Source organism: Lepidochelys olivacea, assembly GCF_965140295.1.
Source record: "Lepidochelys olivacea isolate rLepOli2 genome assembly, chromosome: 16".
NCBI lineage: Eukaryota > Metazoa > Chordata > Testudines > Cheloniidae > Lepidochelys > Lepidochelys olivacea.
The window spans coordinates 10007501-10035231 of NC_140426.1; the positions used below are offsets into that span (position 1 = coordinate 10007501).

The window sequence follows — 27731 nt, forward strand, 5'->3', positions numbered from 1 at the left end:
TAGAAGTCTCAGCTGAGATCAGGGCCCCATCGTGCAAGGCATCAGACATATTAAGAGACAGTCCTTGTTCCAAAGAGCATAACAAAGAGTATGTCCAGGAAGGTCATTTTTCATTTTGATTATATTCTCTTTTGTAAGCAAGAAGCAATCATGCTAAAATGTGAGATTTCCTGGCTTTAACTGCATTGCTTTCAAACACATACTGTCTGCTTTTATCTCCACGGAATACATAAAGCACAAACACTAAACCCTGTACACAACACAACACTACTGTTTATCCCCATTGTGCAGTGGTGGAAGCTAGGGTCAAGTGACTTGTCCAAGGTTAGACAGTCAGTAGCAAAACTGGTAAGAGAACCCAGGAGTTCTGAACAGACCTGCATGAGGGTTTGCTGATCCAGTGGTTCTGGCTTTCATTACAATCCCGAAATTTGGGGCAGGTTTGGCTCCAGAGTTCCACAGCCTTTCGGCAAGCGTAAGCCAAGACCTGGTCTGAGAAGAAACCCAAGCAAAGCTTGGGAGTGGGTTCAGCAGTGATTCACCTGCAATGGCTGGGTTTGTTTAGCACTCAGATGAGCTATGTCTGGGGTGGTGGAGGGAGGTCGTGTGGACTGGGATAGAGAGAAAAATCAAAAGTCTGCATGAACTCCCTGGGCCAAATCTGTTTTGTGCACTAACACTTGACAATGCTCCAGCCACTAGACAATACTTCCTCCTGTGTCCTATTGAAAACAAGTCTCCCCACTCTAACCACCACTGAAGATGCCCCAAGAAACTCCTGATCCTAGGTATATTTTAATTGCACTTTGACCCCAAGCTTGCCCATCAAGAATGTGAGAGAAGCCCTACAGCTTTAAGGTCAATTCTTAGCTTGAAAAGAAGCAAAAACAGCAGAGGGAAACATACAGTCCAATACACAAGAATGAAATGGAAACCCCTCTGTGCCAGGAACTCAATCTTGCTGTTGACAGATACCAATGCCTGTAAATGCAGACACCACTGAAATCCAGCTCAACAGATCTAAACCTGCCAAATCCCCAATAAACTGGTCTGAGAAGCAGATTGCTGACTTACCACAAGCGTATCCAAAGTGTCAATTAGAGTGAGGGAAAACCTACAGATTTAAATGAAAAACAAAAACAAAAAACCCACATTTTAAATTCTGATGAAAATTAGGTCTTAGAAAGTGAATTGGACCAGTTAGCTGAAAACACATTAACAAGGGGCAGATTTTCTGACCTTGACACTTGCAAAAAAATGCACTTGTACAATTTGTGCCATTATTCACGCAATTATTGTAACTGTGCACACAAATGGACACAACCATCTGTGCATGCCACTTGCAAGGGCAAAAGCAATCTTTGCACTTGCAAATTAGATGTATAAATATTCATCTAGAGAGTCTCCTGAAAATCTGACCCATGATATTCTAGCTAGAGTAGGTCAACATTTTTATTCAACTTTTATTTTTTTCCCTTTTGATTGAAATGATGTGGGGGGTTTTTGGTTTTTTCCCCCACCCAAAACACAAATCTCTGCAGTAAGTATCCATTTGCAACAACTTTTTTCAGGTTTTCACTGAAAAACCAAAAGTGTCAGCCAAACCTGAAACATTTTTGATTGCTGAAAATGTGTATTTTTGTTATTGTTTTTTTTGATAAACAATATTGTGCAGAAAAAAATTCCTCAGAATTTTCTGCAAGAACAAAAACTGTTTCCTGACCAGTTTCATTCTGTCCCTCCTTGGTCATGAGGGGGAGAAACAATGCACTTTAATGGTGGAGACTGACATTACAAATAGCACCTCCACTTCCTCTCTTAAGGATCCTTCCAGCAGAAGATCTGAAAGTATTTCTCAAACACTAATGAATTCAGCCTCAAAGCTCCCACGACATGGAGTAAATATCACCATCATTTTACATGTAGGGAAACTGAGGCAGTGCTGTGACGTGATCAGCTCTTGGTGACACATCACAGCAAGCCCAAGTGTCTGAGCTGGGAATAGAAGCCCAGATTCCCAGTCTGCTGTCCTAACCACTAGGCTACTTTGTAATACATATAACCAGAAAAGCCACAAAGGAATCAGAGGACACTTGCAGCCAACAGGTGCTCCGCAGGCTGTAGTGTGAGAGGAGGAAGAACCCATCTTGCACACTCACTTGCCAAGGGCGTCGTCAACATCCCCACGACTCGGCTCCATCCCGCGCACTCGGCCCCGACAACTCAAAGGCATTAGCTCATCTGCAGGATACGCGTGTTTCTGTACAAGGGGAAATACCACAAGTGCTCAGTCACTAACTGTTGACTTGGAAAGTCTCTAAAGACTGTAAAGTGGGCCGCTTTTGAAGTAAACTAGGCCCTTTGCCATTCCCGCTGCAGAAGAAATGCCTCTTGTATTAGGCTGCTTGTTCCTTGCTCTACAGTTATGCACATGCCTTATCAACCTCTATCCAGGACACGGGAAGCAATGCAAACAGCTGCTTAGATCTGTGCGGCACTCATCCAGATCCTACATTAGAGGAGGGCTAATACTTTGCCAATATAAAGCACCTAGCAGAGGCTGTCGAGGGCTTTGCAAACGTTCACTGAAATCCTGGAGCTCCTACTCAGACAAAACTTTCAACAGCAGTCGGATTTTGCCTAAGTTAGGAGCGAATGAAAACCAGGGGTGAGGATTTCAGTATTTAGGTCTTTAGTTATGATTAGCCCCATTTTACAGAATGCGGAGTGACACACAGCTAGCTCATCAGTGGCAGAGCTAGGAATAGCATGCAGATCACCTAATTCATGCTGACTGCTACACTATGCAATCTCCATAAGAAAATGTAATATATATATATATATATATATATATCTCCAAGCAATTCTCACAGTCAAGACAGTTACCTTAAATTCTAAGACATTTAGGTGAGGGGACATTCGGAATTCTGGACAAAATTAGCCTAGCCTCGCCAGCCACAGAAGCTCACTATGTGAGCAAGAGTTACCCTTTGTTCTCATGGACAGCCGCCTACTATCTGCTATCCCTACTCTAAGCACAAGGGATTAAGATGAGGAAGGTTTCCCTGCTCCATTTGCAAGTCTCCTAGGGTTGGGTGGATTCCAGCCAGCACCTGAAAGTTGTCCATGTAGGAATTTCTTTGGTGGAGCTTTAGACCTGGTCTACACCTAAAACATAGGTTGACCTAGTTATGCCACTCAGGGGTGTGATAAGTCACACCCTGAGAGACGTAGTTAAGCTAACCTAAGCCACAACATAGACACTGTTAGGTTGGTCGATGGAAGAATTCTTCTATCAACCTAGCTTCTGCCTCTTGGGGGGCTGGATTTACGACCGTGACAAGAGAAACCCTGCCACTGGTGTAGCAAGTGTCTATACTACAGCGCTGCAGATGCAACGCTTGTAACGTAGGCATACCCTTAGCGTTCATTGAAAGAACGGAAGGGGGGGTAGGGAATTTCTCATAAAGAAGGCAGCTCTCTTTTTGCCAACTGTGACCCTCTGAAGGTTAGAATGGAAACAGAAAAGACCAGATAGTGTGTGGCCATGGTATGGCGCTTGGCGGATACAAGCAGCTTTCCAGCCTCCTTTATACCCATACAAGAGCCCAGGGAATGGAAGACAGGGTCTGGTCCTTCCTGCCATGCATACACCACTCCAAAAGAGGAGGGCAAGGTCTTTGCCCCCCAAACTCCTCCATACCATCCTAATAGAGACACAGCCCCTCCCAACTCTACCCCGGGGTTGGGGCAGCTCAGCATCACTCCCTAGCTTGGCCATAGCCTAGCCCCAAGAGGAGAGTAAATTCAGGGGAGTTGGGGTGTGAGTGGCTGCTGCACCTGGGCTGCTTCCCCCATGTTTCTGTTTTAAAAAGGGTATTTTTGGTCATACTGCGAGACTCTTGTATTTTTTTTCTGCAGTTGTAGACCACCCCAAGCTACCGGACACGCTGGAGGGAGGGAAAGCTTCTGGGTAAGTAGTGTTAGAAGAATAGACAGGACCTTAGACTCAGAGTTTTGTCCAGAGACATGTGAGCAAGAACGATATAAAACTACTAGTTACCATGTAGCTGCCGTACGCGTGGTCAAACATCTCCACGACCTGGTCCCTGGAAAGGCAACAGCAGAGAGACAAAGGGAAGCTCGGCTAGCACAGAACTGCTGACCACTGCCATTGGGCAGTCCCATTGATCAAGAATTCTGTGACTTCCATTTCAAAGCAGATGAAACGACAACAATCCAGCCTCAATCGCTGGCCTGTATCTAGAGCATTTTATTAAGTCAGTGCTCAATTACTGGTTCCCTTTCTTTTCAACCATCGTCATTACGGTAAATTGTGTACTGAGCCGAGAAGGTGCCCACTCTCCATAGGGGAATCTAAACTGGGCAGACAATGCGTTCAGCGCACAAGATGTTCCAGCGTACCCTAGAGAGATCTTTTGGTTCACATGGACATGTCTTCATTTTTACCAACGGCACCCTACAAAGCTCATTCCTTACTCCTAGACAATTGGGGGTGGGGGGGGTGCTGCTGGGAGCAGGGAGGGGATTAGAGTTTTTAAGTTGTTTGTCTTCCTGGTGCTGGGTTATAGGAAATGGCTCTGCTCCACTCAGGCTCATTAAGGATGTATTTTCAAGTTAGGTCAAGCGTTCCTAGAGCGCACGCACTGGTGCGAATCGATTGCGACTCTACGCCCTTTGTGTCGGGGGCTGTCTCTCATTACGGACCTACACAGCGCCTTGCACACCAGAACCCCCATCCTTGACTGGCACCTCCCTGCGCTACCATGAGCTTAAGTCATCCTTCTTCAGCGGGAAACTTGTACGATAACCACCTGGACCTCCCGCCTATCCCCTGCGTCCTGACACAATTTTCACCGGTGGGTGGAGGAAACCAAACTTCCCCCACCAGCACTTGTGTGGCTGGACGTTTGCCGACAGGAGGGGGGGGGGTGGGATCCAGCTTTCGTGTTATTTGGGGCGGGAGGGCAGAGGAGACACAAGCTGCTTCGCGCAGCTACCGGCACCGGGGAGCCCCCCTGGGTGGGAGCTTTTCACACCTGCCCCCAAACCCCACCAGTTACAGCAGCCGGGGCTAAACGAACCCAACCGGACCAGCCCCGAAGCGAGCCCCGGGCAGGGGGTGGGGGCGCTGCCTGCCCCCCGGGAGGGGGATTCCCGAGTCCTGGCTGGGGCGGCCCTGAATCCCGGGGGGGGGGGGGAGAGACCGCCCCGGGGCTGCTCTCACCTGAGCTGGCTCCTCTCCGCCGCCCCCAGGGCCGCCGCCCCCGCGGCGAGGGGCGCCCACAGCAGGGCCGCCAGCAGGCCCAGAGGGGTCCCTGGCGCCCGGCCGCCGCCCATGGTCGCCTCCGCCCCGGGCTAGCAGGAGCCGGCGCCCCGGCGACAGCGGGCCCCGCGCCCGGCCATGCCGCGCCCCGGCCCCGGCCCGCGGGCTGGTTACCGGGTGACGCCGCCCGCCCGCCCGGCCGGGCCCTGCCCCCCGCGCCGCCGGGCCCGCGGCTCCGCCATGGCGCCCGCCGCCGCCGCCCCCCGCAAGGCATGCTGGGACGTGACGTGACGTTCCGCCCGCCCGCCCCTGCGCGGGGGGTGCTGGGAACGGTAGTTCCGAGGCCTCGCCCCGCCGGGACTCGGGGCAGGCTCCCAGCGGGCATTGCAAGCCCCCCAACCCTGACTGCATGCAGATTAGCGGCGGGGGCGGGGGGCGCAAACAGAGGCTCCACCCCCTGGACTGGGGGGCGGGCTGGGGGCTTCAGCCCAGCAGCGATGGGGGCCGGCGGCTCCAGTCCCCTAGGCAGCGTCTGCCGGGGCCCGGGCCCGGCAGGGCTAAAGCCCCGAAGCAAACCCTCCGTCCAGGGCCGCAGCCCCGGGGCCCAGCCCGCACGCCCTGCGGGAGGGAAGCCCCCAGCCCTGGCGCGCCCCCTGCTCTCACGCTTCTGAAGGTTGGGGCAGGCGGCTTGGCGGGTCGGGAATTTCCAGCAGCCCGGGCCGAGTAGGGTCCCGGGTCGCCGCCGCCCACGTTGGGGGCAGCGCTTCAAGGGTAGAGGAAGGGGGCCTCTGAACGACACCGCTTGTCCTCCGGCCTGCTCGGTGCAGAGTAAGCTTCAGGCACCGGAGATCGGGCAAAGGGCAGGGGTTGGGTTTTTTTGGGTGGTTCCCAAAGAGAGAACGACATCTCCTAAAATCCCACAGGCCCAGATACTTGCACCAGCCGTGGGACAGACAGGTTACCCCGCCCTCCTCTGACTGGTCAGTTTTGCCACCTGTAAAATGGGGATAGGAATAGCGAGCTCCTGGGTAAAGTGCTGCGAGATCAATAGATGAACGGTGTAACGGCTAGGTATTAGGTTTCAGAGGGGTAGCGGTGTTAGTCTGTATCAGCAAAAAGAACACGGGGTACGCGTGGCTCTAACAAATTTATCATTTGTAAGTAAATATAAAAAGAAAAGGAGGACTTGGGGCACCTTAGAGACTAACCAATTTATTTGAGCATGAGCTTTCGTGAGCTACAGCTCACTTCATCGGATGCATACCGTGGAAACCGCTGCATCCGATGAAGTGAGCTGTAGCTCACGAAAGCTTATGCTCAAATAAATTGGTTAGTCTCTAAGGTGCTACAAGTCCTCCTGTTCTTTTTGCGGATACAGACTAACACGGCTGCTACTCTGAAACCTGTCATTAAGTAGATATAGATATACTTACAAATTATAAATATGTACACACACACACACACACACACTTACAAATGATAAATGTGTTAGTCTCTAAGGTACCACAAGTACTCCTTGTTCGTTTAGCTAGGTATTAGTTTCCCCCTTCAAAAAGAAACAGATGTCAGTAAGTTGCAACAGCTCCAAGGGGGGATTCAAACAAAGTCTGTTCAGATTAATTAGATCTGTAATTAAAATAATTTTAAAGTGTTGCTATAAACGCAGAAGGGGCTGAGAAAAGGGTTCTCTCCCCTACACAAAAATCTCCCAGGACTCCTTCCTCTGTATGATGCACTACAACTCCCACAATTCCGTGCAAGCCATGTGATTTTTATTGAGCTTGCAAGTGACTATATTGAAGCATACACCGCCTCGCAACTTACCAAACTATTGAGTTTCCAGAGGAGCGGCTATCATACTTCGGGATCACTTTACACATTCCCTTCCTTTCCGGTTGTGTTGCACTGCAAAGCAGAAATAAAGAAGCCAAGATGATGCAAGTAAGTGCATTTCAGATTTGCTGTCTGATGGGGTTAGAAATCTGCCGGGATTGTAAATGACAGGTTGGAGTCAGCTGATACATGCACGCCGTGCTTTCCTTCAAATACAAATGATACATTGGTGGCATTTAATTAACTATCCGATCGCAAGTGATTGACAGTGGACAGGTTTATATTTTGCACAGAGAAGGCTCTGCTGCACTCTGGCCATTTACTCGGGGGCAAGGAAGCATGATGTGGACACAGGAACTTCATTAGGGACAGCACGTTCAGTAAAAAGAAAAGGAGGACTTGTGGCACCTTAGAGACTAACAAATTTATTTGAGCATAAGCTTTCATGAGCTACAGCTCACTTCATCGGATGCATGCAGTGGAAAATACAGTGGGGAGATACACAGAGAACATGAAACAATGGGTGTTACCATACACACTGTAGCAAGAGTGATCAGGTAAGGTGAGCTATTACCAGCAGGAGAGAAAAAAACCTTTTATAGTGATAATCAAGGTGGGCCATTTCCAGCAGTTGACAAGAACGTCTGAGGAACAGTGGGGAGGGGGTGCGAATAAACATGGGGAAATAGTTGTACTTTGTGTAATGACCCATCCACTCCCAGTCTTTATTCAAGCCTAAGTTAATTGGGTCCAGTATGCAAATTAATTCCAATTCAGCAGTCTCTCGTTGGAGTCTGTTTTTGAAGTTTTTTTGTTGAAGAATTGCCACTTTTAGGTCTGTAATTGAGTGACCAAAGAGACTGAAGTGTTCTCTGACTGATTTTTGAATGTTATCATTCTTGACGTCTGATTTGTGTCCATTTATTCTTTTACATAGAGACTGTCCAGTTTGACCAATGTACATGGCAGAGGGGCATTGCTGGCACATGATGGCGTATATTACATTGGTAGATGTGCAGGTGAACGAACCTCTGATAGTGTGGCTGATGTGATGTGCAATACAGCTGCAGCTATGTCACTATAGAATAATCGGACTGGAAGGGACCTCGAGAGGTCATCTAGTCCAGTCCCCTGCACTCATGGCAGGACTAAGTGTTATCTAGACCATCCCTGACAGGTATTTCTCTAACCTGCTCTTGAAAATCTCCAATGATGGAGATTCCACAACCTCCCTAGGCAATTTATTCCAGTGCTTAACCACCCTGACTGTTAGGAAGTTTTCCCTAATGTCGAACCTAAAGCTCCCTTGCTGCAATCTAAGGCCATTGCTTCTTGTCCTATCCTCAGATGTTAAGAAGAACAATTTTTCTCCCTCTTCCTTGTAACAATCTTTTATGAACATGAAAACTTATGTCCCCTCTCAGTCTTCTCTTCTCTAGACTAAACAAACCCAATTTTTTCAATCTTCCCTCATAGGTCATGTTTTCTAGACATGTAATCTTCTCTGGACTTTCTCCAATTTGTTCACATCTTTCCTGAAATGTGGCACCCAGAACTGGACACAATATTCCAGTTGAGGCTAATCAGTGCGAGTAGAGCAGAAGAATTACTTCTCCTGTCTTGCTTACAATACTCCTGCTGATACATCCCAGAATGATGTTTGCTTCTTTTGCAACAGTGTAACACTGTTGACTCATATTTAGCTTGTGATCCACTATGACCCCCAGATCCCTTTCTGCAGTACTCCTTTCTAGGCAGTCATTTCCCATTTTGTATGTGTGAAACTGATTGTTCTTACCTAAATGGAGAACTTTGCATTTGTCCTTATTGAATTTCATCCTACTTACACCTACAATGAGGGAAAAGTTTTTTTCCCATCAGTGTCGTTAATCCACCTCCCTGAGCAGGGGTAGCTATGTGGAGAGATGAATTCTTCTGTTGCTGTAGCTGCATCTACTCTGGGGATTAGGTCATTTTTCACAGTCCTGAGTGACTAGATTGATCTAAGTGCAGACCAGGCCAGGGGTGCGGTACTCCACAGGGTGTAACAGCAAACACAGTAATACTCCAAACAACAATCTCTCAAATCCTGTATGTAATCACCAGCTATTTGTTTAACCCACAGGTGCAGGGTAACAAAAAGGAGTCAAGATTCTGGTACGTGCATGCAGATTAGCAGTTGTCACACATACACACAGTGAATATTTCACTGGTATAGTTAATAAGTCTGCTGTTTGGAGGGCTGTTCTGAATGCTACAATTGAGTGTTCTCACTAAAAAATTTAGTGAATTAAAATTTAACTTTGGTTAATTGGATCATCCGATGTATTAGCTTCTTAAGGAGAGATTCTACTGTCAGATAAATTTAATTCATAGAATCATAGAATATCAGGGTTGGAAGGGACCTCAGGAGGTCATCTAGTCCAACCCCCTGCTCAAAGCAGGACCAATCCCCAACTAAATCATCCCAGCCAGGGCTTTGTAAAGCAGGGCCTTAAAAACCTCTAAGGAAGGAGATTCCACCACCTCCCTAGGTAACGCATTCCTGTGTTTCACCATCCTCTTAGTGAAAATTTTTTTCCTACTATCCAACCTAAACCTCCCCCACTGCAACTTGAGACCATTACTACTTGTTCTGTCATCTGCTACCACTGAGAACAGTCTAGATCCATCCTCTTTGGAACCCCCTTTCAGGTAGCTGAAAGCAGCTATCAAAACCCCCCTCATTCTTCTCTTCCGCACACTAAACAATCCCAGTTCCCTCAGCCTCTCCTCATAAGTCATGTGTTCCAGTTCCCTAATCATTTTTGTTGCCCTCTGCTGGATGTTTTCCAATTTTTCCACATCCTTCTTGTAGTGTGGGGCCCAAAACTGGACACAATACTCCAGATGAGGCCTCACCGATGTCGAATAGAGGGGAACGATCACATCCCTCGATCTGCTGGCAATGCCCCTACTTATACATCCCAAAATGCCATTGGCCTTCTTGGCAACAAGGGCACACTGTTGACTCATATCCAGCTTTTTGTCCACTGTAACCTCTAGGTCCTTTTCTGCAGAACTGCTGCTGAGCCATTCGGTCCCTAGTCTGTAGCGGTGCATGGGATTCTTCTGTCCTAAGTGCAGGACTCTGCACTTGTCCTTATTGAACCTCATCAGATTTCTTTTGGCCCAATCCTCTAATTTGTCTAGGGCCCTCTGTATCCTATCCCTAACCTCCATCGTATCTACCTCTCCTCCCAGTTTAGTATCATCTGCAAACTTGCTGAGCGTGCAATCCACACCATCCTCCAGATCATTTATGAAGATATTGAACAAAACTGGCCCGAGGACCGACCCTTGGGGTACTCCGCTTGATACCGGCTGCAACTAGACATGGAGCCATTGATCTCTACTCGCTGAGCCTGACAATCTAGCCAACTTTCTATCCACCTTATAGTCCATTCATCCAGCCCATACTTCTTTAACTTGCTGGCAAGAATACTGTGGGAGACCATGTCAAAAGCTTTGCTAAAGTCAAGGAACAACACGTCCACTGCTTTCCCCTCATCCACAGACCCAGTTATCTCTTCATAGAAGGCAATTAGATTAGTCAGGCATGACTTGCCCTTGGTGAATCCGTGCTGACTGTTCCTGATCACTTTCCTCTCCTCTAAGTGCTTCAGAATCGATTCCTTGAGGACCTGCTCCATGATTTTTCCAGGGACTGAGGTGAGGCTGACTGGCCTGTAGTTCCCCGGATCCTCCTTCTTCCCTTTTTTAAAGATGGGCACTACATTAGCCTTTTTCCAGTCGTCCGGGACTTCCCCCGATCATCATGAGTTTTCAAAGATAATGGCCAATGGCTCTGCAATCAATTTCGCCAACTCCTTTAGCACTCTCGGATGCAGCACATCCGGCCCCATGGACTTGTGCTCGTCCAGCTTTTCTAAATAGTCCCGAACCACTTCTTTCTCCACAGAGGGCTGGTCACCTCCTCCCCATGCTGTGCTGCCCAATACAGCAGTCTGGGAGCTGACCTTGTTCATGAAGACAGAGACAAAAAAAGCATTGAATACATTAGCTTTTTCCACATCCTCTGTCACTAGGTTGCCTCCCTCATTCAGTAAGGGGCCCACACTTTCCTTGACTTTCTTCTTGTTGCTAACATACCTGAAGAAATCCTTCTTGTGACTCTTAACATCTCTTGCTAGCTGCAACTCCAGGTGTGATTTGGCCTTCCTGATTTCACTCCTGCATGCCCGAGCAATATTTTTATACTCTTCCCTGGTCATTTGTCCAATCTTCCACTTCTTGTAAGCTTCTTTTTTGTGTTTAAGATCAGCAAGAATTTCACTGTTAAGCCAAGCTGGTCGCCTGCCATATTTACTATTCTTTTTACACATCGGGATGGTTTGTCCCTGTAACCTCAATAAAATACTTAAAATAAAAAGCAGCAGTTCTTTAAAATACAGCCAGCTCTCCTGGACTCCTTTCCCCCTCATGTTATTCTCCCAGGGGATCCTGCCCATCAGTTCCCGGAGGGAGTCAAAGTCTGCTTTTCTGAAGTCCAGGGTCCGTATTCTGCTGCTCTACTTTCTTCCCTGTGTCAGGATCCTGAACTCGACCATCTCACTGCCTCCCAGGTTCCCATCCACTTTAGCTTCCCCTACTAATTCTTCCCTGTTTGTGAGCAGCAGGTCAAGAAGAGCTCTGCCCCTAGTTGGTTCCTCCAGCATTTGCACCAGGAAATTGTCCCCTACACTTTCCAAAAACTTCCTGAATTGCTGTGCACCACTATATTGCTCTCCCAGCAGATATCAGGGTGATTGAAGTCTCCCATGAGAACCAGGGCCTGCGATCTAGTAACTTCTGTGAGTTGCCGGAAGAAAGCCTCATCCACCTCATTCCCCTGGTCCGGTGGTCTATAGCAGACTCCCACCACGACGTCACCCTCGTTGCTCACACTTCTAAACTTAATCCAGAGACTCTCAGGTTTTTCTGCAGTTTCATACTTGAGCTCTGAGCAGTCATACTGCTCCCTTACGTACAGTGCAACTCCCCCACCTTTTCTGCCCTGCCTGTCCTTCCTGAACAGTTTATATCCATCCATGACAGTACTCCAGTCATGTGAGTTATCCCACTAAGTCTTTGTTATTCCAATCACATCATAATTCCTCGACTGTGCCAGGACTTCCAGTTCTCCCTGCTTGTTTCCCAGGCTTCTTGCATTTGTGTATAGGCACTTTAGATAACTTGCTGATCGTCCCTCTTTCTCAGTATGATGCAGGAGCCCTCCCCTCTCGCGCGCTCCTGCTCGTGCTTCCTCCCGGTATCCCACTTCCCCACTTACCTCAGGGCTCTGGTCTCCTTCCCCCGGTGAACCTAGTTTAAAGCACTCCTCGCTAGGTTAGCCAGCCTGCTTGCGAAGAAGCTCTTCCCTCTCTTCGTTAGGTGGAGCCCATCTCTGCCTAGCACTCCTCCTCCTTGGAACACCATCCCATGGTCAAAGAATCCAAAGCCTTCTCTCCAACACCACCTGTGTAGCCATTCGTTGACTTCCACGATTCAACAGTCTCCACCCAGGCCTTTTCCTTCCACGGGGAGGATGGACGAGAACACCACTTGCACCTCAAACTCCTTTATCCTTCTTCCCAGAGCCATGTAGTCCGCAGTGATCCGCTCAAGGTCATTCTTAGCAGTATCATTGGTGCCCACGTGGAGAAGCAGGAAGGGGTAGCGATCTGAGGGCTTGATGAGTCTCGACAGTCTGTCATATCGCGAATCTTAGCCCCTGGCAAGCAGCAGACTTCTCAGTTTTCCCGGTCTGGGCGGCAGGTAGATGACTCAGTCCCACTGAGGAGAGAGTTCCCGACCACCACCACCCGCCTCCTTCTCTTGGGAGTGGTGGTCGTGGAACCCCCAACCTCAGGACAGCACATCTCATGCCTTCCAACCGGTGGAGTCTCCTTCTGTTCCCTTCCCTCAGTTTTATCATCTAGTCCACTCTCCGCATTAGTACCTGTGGAGAGAACATGAAAACGGTTATTTACCTGTATCTGCGTTGCTGGTAGATGGACGCTCCCCTTTCTTCTTCTGGAGGTCACATGCTGCCAAATTTCTTCACCGTCCTCCTGTCCCTGTCTCACCTAAGAGTCGAGCTAATACACAATTGTGATCAGATACAGATATTTAAAAAGCAGAAATAAACTCAAGCCCCCTAAATTCAGATCCAAAATCAAGTCTGAACTTCTCCAAATGTCAATAGGTATTTGTATCCAGAATTCTGGTCTCAAGCTTCTCTCTTGTGAAATGAGATGCTTACCTACCATAGTCCAGTGGGAGTTAGGCACCTAAATACCTTTGAGGAGCTGGGCCAGTATAGCTCAGTGACTCACCCTCTCTAGCTAGTGAGGCTTTTGGGCTTTAGGATTACCTCCATCTAGCTGAAATCTCATGCAGTCCTTAGCAGCAGTCTTGGGTAGCAGGTTATTAGTCTAGCCCAATACCTCTCCTCCTATTACTTCATGTTACAATAAGTTTTAATGATTGTACTTGCTCTTCTATAGCACTTTTCATCCATACATCTCATAGTGCTTCAAAAAAAAAAAGGACCATATGGTTAGTCCCATTTTACAGATGGGAAAACCGAGGCACAGAGCAATGACATTACTTGCCCAAGATCACTCTAATGGTCAGTGGTTAAACCAGGCTTAGGACCCAGGTCTCCTGACTCCCAGTCAAGTCCCCTATCCACTGGACTGCGCTCCCTCACCACTGTTTTGAAATGGGTCCAATGAGCTAAACACAATTTTCTCCAAATCCTGTTTAACAACCTGACAGCCAGATGAACATTTTGTTTTTAAATAGCATTAGAGTAGGAGAATGGCAGTCAGAACTATTCCTAGGTCTTCTGCGGACTTGGTGCTTGGCCTCTGGCAAGTCATTTAACCTCCGTTCACTTACTCAACCAAAAAAGAGGCGCTAATATCTTAATCAATCATTTTACAGTTCTTTGGGATCCTCAAATGAAAGGTACCATGTAAATGCAAAGTATTATTATTTAAAAGCTACAGCACATTGCCCTTAAAATCCCCTCCAATATCACATGTGGATTTTCCCTAAGAGAATTGTTCCTTTCTCGCCATCTGATTTGGCTCAGGGTCTTGGTTACAATTTGTAAACAGAACTGACTTCCAGATCAGTGAGTGGAACACACCTGTGTGGGTGTGAGAAGTGGGAAAGTCAGGCAACCTAACCCTGCTATCTGGAACTTTCAGAGGTGAGTCAATCTGTTGGCACAGTGCAGCCCCTTGGTCTGGTCTAGAGTAGAAAACATGTGGAATTAAGATGACTTCTTTTTAAATCTTTTCAACTGGTTTAAATTTTTCTTAAAACAGTTTATCTTAAATTAGTGAGGCTTAAACCGATTTAAGTGTGTCTGCATTGGACTGGTGTAACTAAATTGATTTAGCTACACAGGTACAACTTTACCGAAGGCCTGGTCTACACACTACAGGCTTGTCTTCATTACAAAGTTAATCTGATTTACAGTTCAAATGTTGCCCCTAATTTGAGTCCTTCCTGTCCACACATAAAAACTATTAATTCAAGTTAGCCAGCCTGTCAGGGGGTATAGGCTAAGGCTCAAGTCAGCACAACTTATCAGCTGCTAACATGATCACTCTGTAGTGTGGTCTCCACTCAATTGCCTCTGGACAGTCCTCCAATGCCTCCCCATAACTCCCTACCACGTGCCCAGAAAGGACAGACAAGTTCTGCTACAAATCGCCTGGAAAGCTGGGCTCAGCTGACTGCTAGCACAAAGAACACGAGGAAGTAGAGTACCAGTGTGGATGCAGGAGCCAAGTATTGTTTTGCAACGTGGCCGCACATTTGAGCTCGGCCAACCTGAGAGGAGTAACTTGCATGTAGATACCTCAAGTTAACACTGCAGTGAAGACTGCAAACGTGTGCATGGAGACTCTTAAGAAGATCTAAACCTGGCTTATAATGGTTTAGCTTGCACATGTAAATTCCTAGGTTCAAGCTACTCCAATATATCCAGTTTTAAAGAGATATAAGTATGCCCATGCAGGGGTTTGCACCAGTTTAAAACTGTTAACTGACTTAAGCTACTTGGGTGCAATTTGTGTGTGTGTAGAGAAGCCCTTGTACAAATAACCCTGTAGTTATGGCTTCCACAATCCAACTAACGAAGCGACTTCCTTTACATAATGCCAGGTGTCAAATACCCAGTCTGTGTGCTGGATCCAGCCCCAATGATTGCTTGTTGTGTCATGCCTGATTTTACACAGTAAGATCATTGGGTCAGGGACCATGGGTTCTGTATGTGTGAAGTGCTCACTTTTGGGCCCTGCAGAGTCAATGCTCCTCGTGGTAGTCAGAACACTTTGGCTGTGTTCGCGTCACCATTATCTGCCTGCACTGATGCACATAAGGGATTAACTTCCTCTCTTGGAAGAGTCTTGCACCATCTAGCTTTTCGCATGGTGACACCTGGGCCATGTCTACATTAGGGGTGCTATAGTGGCGTAGCTACGGTGCCATAATCCCCTAGTGTAGAAGCAGACTCCTATGACAGAAGGGGTTTTGCCATCGCTGTAGGAGCTCTACCTCCCTGAACGATGGTAGCTAGGTCAACAGAAGCATTTATGACAGATTTGGCAATTTCCTGCAATATCCTTGAAAAGCCTTACTGAATTAAAAGTAAGTATCTTTGGAGTCCCTGGCATTACCAGTGCATGGTTTATGTATCATTGTGGACTTGTATGTAACTTCTCGGGCAGGGAGGGGTAGGATGTGGCCAGAGTAAATCCTGGCAAGTGTTATGAGCATCCAATAACTATTGGAAACAACATGCCCGACATCGAGGAACCTCTGGAACAAATGAAGTTGAGTGTGTTTCCTAGGAAATAGTTGGGAAGAGGTGAATGCAAGTTCCTACCTCCAGCCCCAACCTTTTGAAGCTACACCCTAAGGAGAAACCCATTGTCTGTTGATTATCTGTTCCCAGAATCTGATGGTCAAAGCCTTGAACTGCATATGGGAGGTCCTCACAGATTCATGGGGGTGTTTGTCCTAAGCTAACAGCTGTTTTGAACATGTAACTACAGAAAAGACCCTTGCTGTGGGTTGAAGGACTCTTTACCTGCCAGGGCCCTTGTTGGAGCTGGGGGTGGGGGATGATCTCTGGTAAGATTATTGCTATGCATGTGGGTTCTTTTATTATTTTCTCTCTAATGTTTTCACCTTGACAATAAACGTGCTTGCTTAGAAGGGGTTGTGTGGTAACTTTTAACTGTGGGAAGTAACACTGTTTATAGCCTCTGAGAAGGAAGTAGAACAGGCCTGCATAGGAAGTCTCACTTGCTGGGGAATAACACAACGCACGCAGAGAACTATGCTGTCTGGAAAAACCCCAGTGAGGAGGGAGAGAATCACAGAGTTCAAGGCCAGAAGGGACCACCAGATCATCTAGTCTGACCTCCTGTATATCACAGCCCCACCAACACCCACACACTAATCCCGACAACCAAAATTAGACCAAAGTATTACAGCCCAAGAAAGGTGATGGCTGAGGAGCCAGCAGCCTAGGGTGGGTGCCCTTGGAGGACCATGGAGGGTGGATACAGGTGTAGTTACTCTGAACCGTGACAGCGTTCCTCTGTCAAACTAGCTGCATCTACACTGGGGGTTAAGTCTGCATAGCTACAGCAAGTGCCATCATTTTAACTGTAGCCCAGGCCTTGGATTGGCTGTGAAAGGACCCAACAAAGCCCATCGTGGGGCTGTGTAGTGAAGTACAGTAGAACCTCACCGTTAGAAACACCAGAGTTACGCATGGACCGGTCAACCACCCACCTCGTTTTGAACCGGAAGTATGCAATCAGGCAGCAGCGGAGACCAAAAAAACCAAACACACACAAATACAGTACAGTGCTGTGTTAAACGTGAACTACTAAAAAAAAATAAAGGGAAAGGTTAAAAAAAGATTCGACAAGTTAAGGAAACTGTTTCTGTGCTTGTTTGGTTTAAATTAAGATGGTTAAAAACAGCATTTTTCTTCTGCATAATAAAGTTTCAAAGCTGTATGAAGTCAATGTTCAGTTGTAAACTCCGCAAAGAACCACCATAGCGTTTTGTTCTGAGTTACAAACAACCTCCATGCCTGAGGTATTCATAATTCTGAAGTTCTACTGTATTGCACAGGTTCAGAGTAACAGCCATGTTAGTCTGTATTCGCAAAAAGAAAAGGAGTACTTGTGGCACCTTAGAGACTAACCAATTTATTTGAGCATGAGCTTTCGTGAGCTACAGCTCACTTCATCGGATGCATACCGTGGAAACTGCAGAAGACATTATATACACACAGAGACCATGAAACAATACCTCCTCCCACCCCACTGTCCTGCTGGTAATAGCTTATCTAAAGTGATCATCAAGTTGGGCCATCTCATCTCAGCTTATCTAAAGTGATAATCAAGGTGGGCCATTTCCAGCACAAATCCAGGTTTTCTCACCCCCCCGCCCCCATACACACACAAACTCACTCTCCTGCTGGTAATAGCTTATCTAAAGTGATCATCAAGTTGGGCCATTTCCAGCACAAATCCAGGTTTCTCACCCTCCACCGTCCCACACACAAACTCACTCTCCTGCTGGTAATAGCCCATCCAAAGCGACCACTCTCTTCACAATGTGTATGAGCTGTGTCTGGCTCCTGGCCGGCCATCTAGGATCACTGTGCCCTGTGTGAAACGGACCTCGCTCTCGCGCTCTCTGGGGATGTGTACACTGCAACTGGCAGGTGTAATTCCCAGTGCAGATACACAGACATGCACTGGTTGTGCTTCAGCTAGCCCCTAAAAATAGCTGTGTGGCTCTGGCAGCATGGACGGTGGGGTGGCTCAGGCTAGCTGAACGAGTCAGTCCCCAGAGGGTCAGGCGGGACTGTACTCGGGTGGCTAGCCTGACCTGCCACCCACGTCACCACAGCCACGCTGCTAGAGAGCAAACATGTCTCTGTGGACCCGGGCTGGGAATTACACCTCTCAGCTCTGTGTAGACAGATCTTCTGATATAAAACTCCGGTGTGTGAATGGACTGCAGAGGGAGAACTGCAGTGTGTATTGCCTCTTAGTAAGAATCTGTAGCCCATCTTTGTATCTTAGGCCTGGTCTACATTAAGGTCTATACATCAGTATAGCTGCTTCTCCCAGGGGCGTGGAAAACCCAAACCCCGGAGAGATGTAGTTATACCGACCTAACCCCGGTGTAGACAACACTAGGTCAATAGAAGAGTTCTGCCATCCAGCTCACTATCACCGCTCAGGAAGGTGGACATGAGAAAAACTCTCCCCTCACCTAGGTAGTGTCTACACCAGGAACTGCCATGGCAGAGCTCTAGTGAGTTAAGTGTAGACATTCCCTTACACTGCACCCTACAGGCAGGTTTATCCAACTCCTGGGCAGACATACCGTACTTCTGGAACCCACCCCCATTGTCTCAACGTACAGCGCCTAGCACAACAGGATCCTGGGCCATGACTGGGGCTCGCGTGCTACTGCAGTACAAATCAACAACAACAGCTCTTTAGTGACAATCCAAGGATTCCATGTTGTGACACTAAGTACTTTAATACCAGATCATCTCAAGTTGCTAGACGCTTATTAGCGAATTAAGCCTCATTATGGCCCCACTAGGGAGGGGCCCCCATTTCAGAGAGAAGCTCCCTAGCTTGCTCACGGTCACACAGGAAGTCAGAGATGAAGGATGGCTCCTGATCCTGCCCCTTAACCCCAAGCCCATCTTTCCCTGCTGATTCTTTGTGGGAGTAGCAGCGGTGCTGAGGAATAGCCGCTTTCAGCAAAGGGACGGTCTTCCCGCCGCTGACTCAGACAGTGACAGGACACAAGAAAAGCCCAATTTTGGGGTGCCTATTGGCTTCTTCACACACCATGAAGGAGCCATAAACTAGCCGTAGGTGCTCCTGAGAAATATATCCAATGCAGGGGGACAGCCCAGCAGGCATATCCAGCTCTGTACCACACCTAGAGAAGCCCCAGCTTCAGGTGTATCAGGGGAGGGGGTCTTGGCAGGGCTGTTCCTAAACCTTGGCATCTGGGGACAGCTGGTACAGCCCATAGGGGTCTTCAGTAGCCTGGCTGCCAGTTATGGCATCCCTCTAACTTGGGCTGGGGGTAAACCAGCCCCCAGCATCCTTGTGTAGCAAATGTGCCTGGCAGACTTGGCCCAGGGAGCAGAGCTCTGTCCTTACAGCGTGTAGCATTTCCTCCTGAGTTAGGGATAGCCAGTTTCTCATCTTGCAACACATGGAAAGGAAAAGGCCAACCAGAAGACAAAATGCCATCCAATCCCCAGTTTAGGATTACAGCCATAGCCCTTCAGCCAAAACCAAATGGCCCAGTAACCACCAGCAGGATTCGTATGTTTGAAGATGGTAAATGTAATTACTGGACCGAGCACAGGACTAAAAGTCCAGGGATCTGGGTTCAAATCCTGGCTGAGATTCCCTGGACAAGTCTCTGAATATTTCTGTGCTCACATTTTCCCATTTGCAAGGGGGAAATAATGCTACCAGCATAGTGAAGTGTTTGAGATTGATGGGTTAAGTATGCCAAGTCCTAATATAGTCTCATTTAAACACTATTATTATAAATCTGCTGCCAAAGGAAATTCAAAAGCATGAGCCAATGACAGGTGATAATATGCTCTGCACAATGCACACAGACTAAGCATATAATGAGATCCTGTTTACTGGATAAATACTTACATCTATTAGGCAATGTTTCTAGACCAGGCACATCCCTTCAGATGCATAATGGAGATGATGCATTCTGTACAATAATCTGCTCACATCATTAACAAACGCTGCAGTTGTACGTGGCATGTAATTAACAAAGCAAAGGTTAGGCCTTCACCGCAAAAAGAGATGCGTTTTTAGCTCTCTCAGTGTAAAATGCTAATGGAGACAAGGCATAAGTGCTTTATAACCTCATTATAGCCAATGGAGGTCAACCCTGGGGGAGGAGGAGGGCTAAGGTTAACACTGACTGGGTACGTCAAGGTAAAATCCGTCCCTTGTCTTTAGAAGCATCTGATTGAACAACTCTTCCTTTTTCCTTCCGCAAAGAAAGCCAAAGGAACACGAATCCAAGCAATTATGGTGCCGTATACATAGGAGGTTCAGTGCACCCTGTGAGATACCTGCCCATCAACTTTAATCGTGGTGCAATTGCAACATGATGAAAGCCTTTTACTGCAGGAAGCAGCATCGGTTTTGAAAAACGGGCGCTCAGATGAGACTGGCTGGGACCAGAAAGAGAACCTTGGTTAGAAATTGGTAGCATTGCCCACAGAGGATCAGGTCTGAGTAAGATGCAGGAACATACAGCAGCCATGCATTTATCTGTAGGCAGAAGAAAGATCTTACCAGAGTGGCTCGTGTGCTACTACTTCTTAGTAGGAAAGTCTTGTGCGTGGCTGGAGAACAGTGCTCCATATTCAGAGGACGTGACTTTCTGGCTTGGACGAAGTGCTTTGCCCAAGGTCCCAGAGAGAGAGCAAGCGGCAGCTAGGAGAAAAGTCCAAGTCTTTGGCCTCCCAGTGCTGTGATCACACAGCTATAGGTTACCACATTGCCCTTTGCAAGCAAGCACAATTATTCTTCAGGTGAAAGCATTACAGAGAAAACACATTAAAACAATAAAAGAACTTGCATGCCTGCTAATAAGCTTACCAGCTGTCCCTCCTTCCCCGCAACTCCAGCGTGGGCTCTGGCAGGTGAACAGTCCTTCAGACTCCACCGGGGGGGGGGACGGGGGGGGGGGGTTCTGTGGTCACAAATTCGTAACAGCTTTTGTTCAGAACACGACCACCACCTGAAGCTGGTGGGTATGTACTCGGCCCGACTCAGCTGTGCCATGACCCATGCTGCCCATTGCAGTTACACTGCTATTCAGACTCCTGCTCGCTTGATGAGAGCGAGCGCGAGCATGTGTATGCGAGCAGGGGAATCATACCCCTAGCTCGTAGTGTAGACTTAGCCAGTGGGTTTCTCCTTTATCTTTGATCTGCAGAGACCAGGAAGAGGTAATCCGCCAGACAGCAGTTCAAAAGCTTGGATCTGGAGCTGGGAATCTGCATTCCCCTCCCTCCAGGTATTTCCTAGGAAACCCACTTTGTTCAACGTGAGAGTCCCTCCTTGCCTGGGCCCAAGGTGGAAAGTAGTCCTTTGGAGCTCATAACAGTTCCCAGCGGGGTTTACATTGGCCACATCTGCCTCCTAGAGAAGTTATACATAATCCTACAATAACACATCCACTTGACGTTTGTAATACAATGGGCTCCAAAGCTATTTAAACTTAATTCAGTCAGATCTCCCAAAATATTGCCAGAACTTGCCATGTCTGTCTACCTCTACTCACTCTGTGTATTGGCTGTGCGCCTCCCATTCTGTGGATACGCAGAGACTCTCTGGCCTCTCCACCTGGCAACTTTGATCGACACTGAACCCACTTGAAGGAATATTTTTATCAATATATTTATGAAAGGCACTGGGGCACCACCTATGAGATGCTGTAATTATTGATCATGGGTCTCTCTCTACAGCTGGAAATCTGGCATCGGCCGGTAAGAGATGGGGCTGCTGTTTCTACATTCCACCCCAAACCAGCTCTTAACATTTGCCTTTGCTTTGCTTCTCCTTCAGATGTATTTCTACTTCTCGGACAAGGTGGTACTTTTGTTTGACTTCTGGAATGTCCACACCCCTGCAGGTAAGAACAGAATCTGTGGATTATTCCCACCCCGATCGATATAAATTAGACCCGAGTAATTTGTACTGTAGACATAGCCTCAGAGAGCAGCTGATTATGGGTGGTTATCAGCTAAATAGTTTGATAGTATTTACTCTAGCAGAGGCCATAATCTGTGCTGAGTAGGTGATAAGTAGATGAGGGAATAAGGGTTTACTCACTGTTTTCGCTGTAGCGACAGACACCAAGTCAAGGGCTGGGAGAACAGAAACTTGCACACACAGACAAATTCCAACAGCGAATGTGTTCTCCAGTGTTCTGTACAAACCCACTGCCTGCCCCCAGCCCCACTCCTGATCTCTGGAGGTCCCCTGTTATAGCCCCGCTTTCTCCATGTGGAATTCACCGAATACCCCAAACTATCACAACTACATCACAAGCCACTGAAAGATCATATCCACGCTATTGCTCAGTAGGGATTGACGGCACGGCACACAATTACAACAGCTGGCCATCTCTGCTCCAGAGCGGGCTACAACTGGGACAGAGAGGGAGGAGACAACTGAGGATGTAGAGCAGTTATTTATCACATGCCTGTCTTATCATTATACTATGTACACAAGCATGACATTTATGCATAAAACAATGCCAATAAAAGCGGTGAAAAGGCCAAGCAGAAGACTAAGAGATGTTTAAACTCAGCCTTTAAGTCTCCCATAGCACAGGAAGAGTATTGGTTTGGTCGCAGATTGGGGTGAGATTTGGGAGAAGATGCCCAGAGAAGATACAGCAATTTGCACAGTCTCATGAGGACTGATCAGTGAATCACACACCGGCCTGCTGCCACTCCAGCCATGCTAAGGTGCGGGGCGGGGGTGCCATTATAAAATGGAAAGTGGGCCATTCTGCCAGAGGGCTCAAGAAGAACTTTGTACCTCGTGTCCTTCACTGGGAAGAGGTTCTGGCCCCATCTGGGATGAGCAGAGCAGAAGAGATGGGGGAGATCCGCTGGGGTGGGTAGAGACAGATGTCACTAGAAGCCCCACTGCACCCCTTTCCTACTGGATCGGCGCTTTGCAGCCTGATGGGGTGGGAATGAAGAGTGGAATAAGGGCAGGGGAAGGGCAGGTGCCAAGGATCAGCTACTATATTTGATCAGGAAACTTCCTTAGAATGAGGCACGTCCAGCTCCTCCCTCTAAAACTTACGGTTCAGAGTCCCATGGAACGCTTGCTGCTTCGTGGAAAGTTCAATGGTGCTTCCGTTGTGGGGATGGCCCTGGTGCTCCTGCTGGTTCCAGGCCAATCCGAACGGCGCTTGCCTTGCAGGGATGGTGCTCTCGGTGCTGGTGGTTCTGCTGCTAGCGGTGTTGTACGAAGCCATCAAGATCAGCAAAACCAAACTCCTTCGCCGGATGATACTGGCCATCCCCACCACCCTCAGTCAGGAGTCACTCAGGGAGCCGGAGCCGGGGGCCGTCAACTCAAACCTGGGTCAGCAAAACACCACCTCAAAAAGGTAGCCTCAAACTGGGACTGGGTTTTCGCTGTTGTCTGCTGCACAAAGGAGGCCCAAGGGACACTAGCAAAGGGCTTTAGGCACCATTTGCCGTGTGGGCCCAGAGTGTTGCCAACCCTCCAGGATTGTCCTGGAGTCTCCAGGAATTCAAGATTACTCTTTATTTAAAGTGTATGTCATGTGAGGAAACCTCCAGGAACACAGCCAACCAAAATTGGCAACCCTTGCCCATTGGAATTACCACGCTAGACCCAGGGAGATGAAGATCCCAGTATCCCCGAACCCCTCTCAGTAGGTGGCTACTGCCCAACCTCTCCCCTCCACTAAGTGCTCCTGCCCGCCCCGTCCTGCCTCAGCTCCTTCTCCCTCACCCTTGTGGGCCGCTGCCCCCTTCCTCCTACACCTAACTCAGGTCTCAGCTCCCCCCCGTACCACTGGTGTTTTCTTGCTCTGCCCGTTGGCTTCAAGGGGGGCCCAGCTGCTCCCTCATCTTCAAAGTCAAGAGGGGTCACTGCCCCCAGTCCTACTGGGAGTGTCGGGGTTGCGGGGCAGTGACACGTGTGACAGGGAAACTGCCGATCACCCGCAGATGACCCAGGGAGCTAGCATGGCCCCAGCCAGCAGGGCTGCAGCTGGAGGAGTTCAGGCTGTATACGGATTAGCGCTGTTTGGAATTGTTCCAGAGGAAGAGATTTCCACTGGAAAATGCTAATTCAATGGAAAATTATCCACTCGTTTCTTTTCATCTTGGTTGCATTGGTATGTTTAAATTATAAAACTGGAATATAAACACGTCAAGCTGATGGAGTGAGGCCAAACGGTCATTTTGATTTTTCCTAAATGAAGTTTTGGAATTCCCAGGCCGGGGGAAATTTTGAAATTTTGTTCCAGTTTGGAACAATTTCCTCCCTAAACGTTTGGAATTTGCCATGGACCAGGAATTCTGAGTTCTGACCAGCTCTGATTTTTATACAAGTTGTTTGCACATTTGTTAAATGGACCTTACTGGTTTTTCTGGGTTCAAATGGTGGCAGGTCTGAGGTTTCACAGGCTTTCTGTACCCTGTAAAGCATCACAACTATCGCTGTCAAAACGTAACCAATTAATCCCCCTTGATCACGTCTTCCCTCAGGCACTGCCTGTATCGTGAACTAAGCTATCCCAGTTATGCTGTTTTCTGACCAACCGCATTTCTCTAGCGGGGTTCCTTTGGCAAACAGCCTGAGGAAATACGCTGTACGGCTGCCCGCCCTGTCTTTTCAAGAGCCCTCGTCTGCGGTTCCCGTGTGATCGGGGGTAACTAGCATGAGAGGCCTAATCTCAGAGGGAGTCTTGTTCACAGGTGCAGGATTGACGCCACTGAGGCCGGGAACGAATCACTGGACATAATGGGAATGCTCAGGGCTTTCCCCCCTCAGTGTTGCAGCAGGGAATGAGGATCTGTTATGGCCACACAGGCCTATCCCCCGTGATCACTTTCTGCTTTGGCAGGGGTGGGATAGTGGAACGTGGGCCTTTGACACACAAAACCCATTCAAGAAAGAAGATGGGAGGTTGCCTACAAAGGGTTAAGAGATCACCCCAAAAATACACGTACTGACTGCTGTTCTGACCCTCCTTCATTAGAAGGCCATGTCCATTAAGCACCCAATTTCTATTCTCAGTTAAGGCCAGTTTCACTATTTTCCTGCAGCTGAAAAGAGCTTTTCACGGACCCTGGAACACTGTACCTAAAACATGATGTGCAACTATATAAAAAGAACATCTTTGGCTCGCACTGGGATGAGGCGGTAACCATAGCAGGTGACAAGGTTGAGAATTCCACCAAGTTAGAACCCCATGTGGGCTAAAAGCTCAGTGTGCCTAAGTAATCCATGCATGGGAAGGGTTAAGAAATCAAAGGCAAGTTTTAGCCCATATGTGCAGAAACCAAAATGCAGAAGAGGCTTAGTTCAGAGCGTAACACCACCCCATGATTTCCAAAGGAACAGAAAGCCAACCAGACACGAAATGCGGGTAACAAACAATGCAAGGGGAACTCGCGTGATTTGAAGAGGATGCTGCCCTGCCCTGCGTTTCCTGTTCCATGTGGCGCATAGTTTCATACACAAACCAGTAGGAGAGGAGGAAGCAAGCTAGAGTAGATCATGGGGGCAGGGAGGGGCTGCAGAGCGGTGTCATTTTGGTATTGTAGCCCGCACAGCTTCGGCAGCATGCTGAGATCACTGCCTATCACACTGCTGAAGATTGTCCCATTGTTTCCTTGTGCTTCCCCATCTGTCTGTGTCCACCTGCCGTCTCTTGTCTTACATGTAAGCTGTTTGTGTCAGGGACCATCCTTTTGTTCTGTGTTTGTACAGCGCCTAGCACAATCCGGGATCTAGCCTGATCCGGGAGTGGGGCTCCCCTAGGAGCTACCACGCTGCAGCTCATTAATAGACAGAACTCCTCCACAGCGCAGCACAGCGACGACAGACATACCCGAGCCAGCGTGAATCATGCCAGCTCCGGCCCGGGAGGGAGCAGGGATGCTGCAGCAGCAGGCATGTCAGCGTGGAGCGTCCAGGCCTGCCTGGAACCCTGCGTAATCACGCCGGGGCTGGTTCATGCTGCTGCACGAGCCGGGTAGCTTGGGTGCTGGCAGAGTACAGCTTGCTCAGGTAGCGCTACGCGACCTGCAGCCAGCCCGAACAGGCCCTTAGGCAGCACAGTGCACTCTGCAAACAAATTAACCCCACTCAATGTTATACCCACTATGCACGACCAGGGCTCCTGGCCATAAGCTCTCATACCTCTTTGGCTGGTGCCACCCTCCTGCAGCATGTGGGGCACACTTAGACATCTGGGGGGACGCTGCTAACTCGCAAGGCTTGTTCGCGCCATAGTTAACTCTGCTTTTTTTTTTTCCTTCCTTCCTTTCTTTCTTTTCTGGAAAGGTGGTTTCTTTACCACATCAGCCAGAGCCTGCTCCACGTGGTCCAGGTGGTGATCGGTTACCTGGTGATGCTGGTGGTGATGTCCTACAACACTTGGATCTTCCTGGGGGTGATCGTGGGTTCCGCCCTGGGTTACTACGTGGCTTACCCAGTGTTCACCGTGAGATAGCGGTGGCCTGCTGCACTCCAGGGCACTGCAAAGCAGAAGACGGCAACCTCTGCAGTGGGGGAAGGACTAAAGAGGCTCCACTAGAGAAAATGCTTGTGCAAAGCTTGGCCTGTAGCTGGTGGGAGACGAATCTCCACACAATGGGGGACTCCCCCCATTCCCCCACCTCGGGGGATTGAGTTTCTTCCTTTTAATCCTAGCGGTGGTCTCCACTTCTATACAATTACCCATTTTTAAGATCACTTTTGGACCCTTTCTGCCGGGCAGGCCCTCATCGCCCTGGCCAAGCAGGGCACGGCCCCATGAAGAGCTAAACTGGGCCACATGCTGGCTGCGAACCGGGCTGGGCGGATGTCATAAATATAAAGGGAAGGGTAACCAACTTTCTGTATACAGTGCTATAAAATCCCTCCTGGCCAGAGGCAAAACTCTTTCACCTGTAAAGAGTTAAGAAGCTAAGAACCTCCCTGGCACCTGACCCAAATGACCAATGAAGGGACAAGATATTTTCAAATCTGGAGCGGGGGAACAAAGGGTTCTGTCTGTCTGTGCGATGCTTTTGCCGGGAACAGATCAGGAATGCAGCCTTACAACTCCTGTTGAGTTAGTAAGTAATCTAGCTAGAACATGCGTTGGATTTCCTTTTGTTTAATGGCTGGTAAAATAAGCTGTGCTGGAGGGAATGTATATTCCTGTTTTTGTGTCTTTTTGTGACTTAAGGTTTTGCCTAGAGGGATTCTCTATGTTTTGAATCTGATTACCCTGTAAGGTATTTACCATCCTGATTTTACAGAGGGGATTCTTTTAACTTTTCTTTAATTAACATTCTTCTTTTAAGAACCTGATTGATTTTTCATTGTTCTTAAGATCCAAGGGTTTGGGTCTGTGTTCACCTGTACAAATTGGTGAGGATTTTTATCAAGCCTTCCCCAGGAAAGGGGGTGTAGGGCTTGGGGGGATATTTTGGGGGGAAGACATCTCCAAGTGGGCTCTTTCCCTCTTCTTTGTTTAAACATGCTTGGTGGTGGCAGCATAGGGTTCAAGGACAAGGCAAAGTTTCTACCTTGGGGAAGTTTTTAACCTAAGCTGGTAAGAATAAGCTTAAGGGGTCTTTCATGCAGGTCCCCCCATCTGTACCCTAGAGTTCAGTGGGGAAGGAACCCTGACAGCAGACAAGCAGCTCAGCCGTACAGCTGCCGTCTCCAAT

General features: G+C 48.3%; 2 protein-coding genes across 3 annotated transcripts in view; one reads left to right on the forward strand and one right to left on the reverse strand.

Annotated features, from left to right (window-relative positions):
• Positions 1-5438, reverse strand: part of LOC311531890 (ER degradation-enhancing alpha-mannosidase-like protein 3) — a 20668-nt gene extending 15230 nt beyond the window's left edge. Inside the window, exons 1-4 of one of the 2 annotated variants that reach the window (XM_084649724.1) lie at positions 5249-5438; positions 4064-4109; positions 2160-2260; positions 1075-1114 (exon numbers count right to left, since the gene is read on the reverse strand). In XM_084649724.1, the coding sequence (XP_084505850.1) occupies positions 1075-1114; positions 2160-2260; positions 4064-4109; positions 5249-5361 (300 nt within the window). In that variant the 5' untranslated portion in view covers positions 5362-5438. Of the gene's footprint in view, positions 1-1074; positions 1115-2159; positions 2261-4063; positions 4110-5248 lie in introns of those variants that run through there. The other variant, XM_084649725.1, reaches the window with a different exon arrangement.
• Positions 5439-6649: 1211 nt separating this feature from the next.
• SLC31A2 (solute carrier family 31 member 2) lies at positions 6650-27317 on the forward strand. The gene is made up of 4 exons (XM_084649933.1): positions 6650-7228; positions 21856-21922; positions 23230-23419; positions 26356-27317. The coding sequence occupies exons 1-4, from the start codon at positions 7220-7222 to the stop codon at positions 26522-26524; spliced, it is 435 nt and encodes a 144-aa protein (XP_084506059.1). The 5' UTR covers positions 6650-7219; the 3' UTR covers positions 26525-27317.
• The last annotated feature ends 414 nt before the right edge of the window (positions 27318-27731 follow it).

What these genes read in the sequence shown, in the direction of transcription:
- SLC31A2 (XM_084649933.1), top strand. An exon ending in GAATGTCCACACCCCTGCAG is followed by an intron (nt 21,923 to 23,229) that starts GTAAGAACAGAA and finishes CTTGCCTTGCAG; the next exon opens with GGATGGTGCTCTCGGTGCTG. An exon ending in CAAAACACCACCTCAAAAAG is followed by an intron (nt 23,420 to 26,355) that starts GTAGCCTCAAAC and finishes TTTTCTGGAAAG; the next exon opens with GTGGTTTCTTTACCACATCA.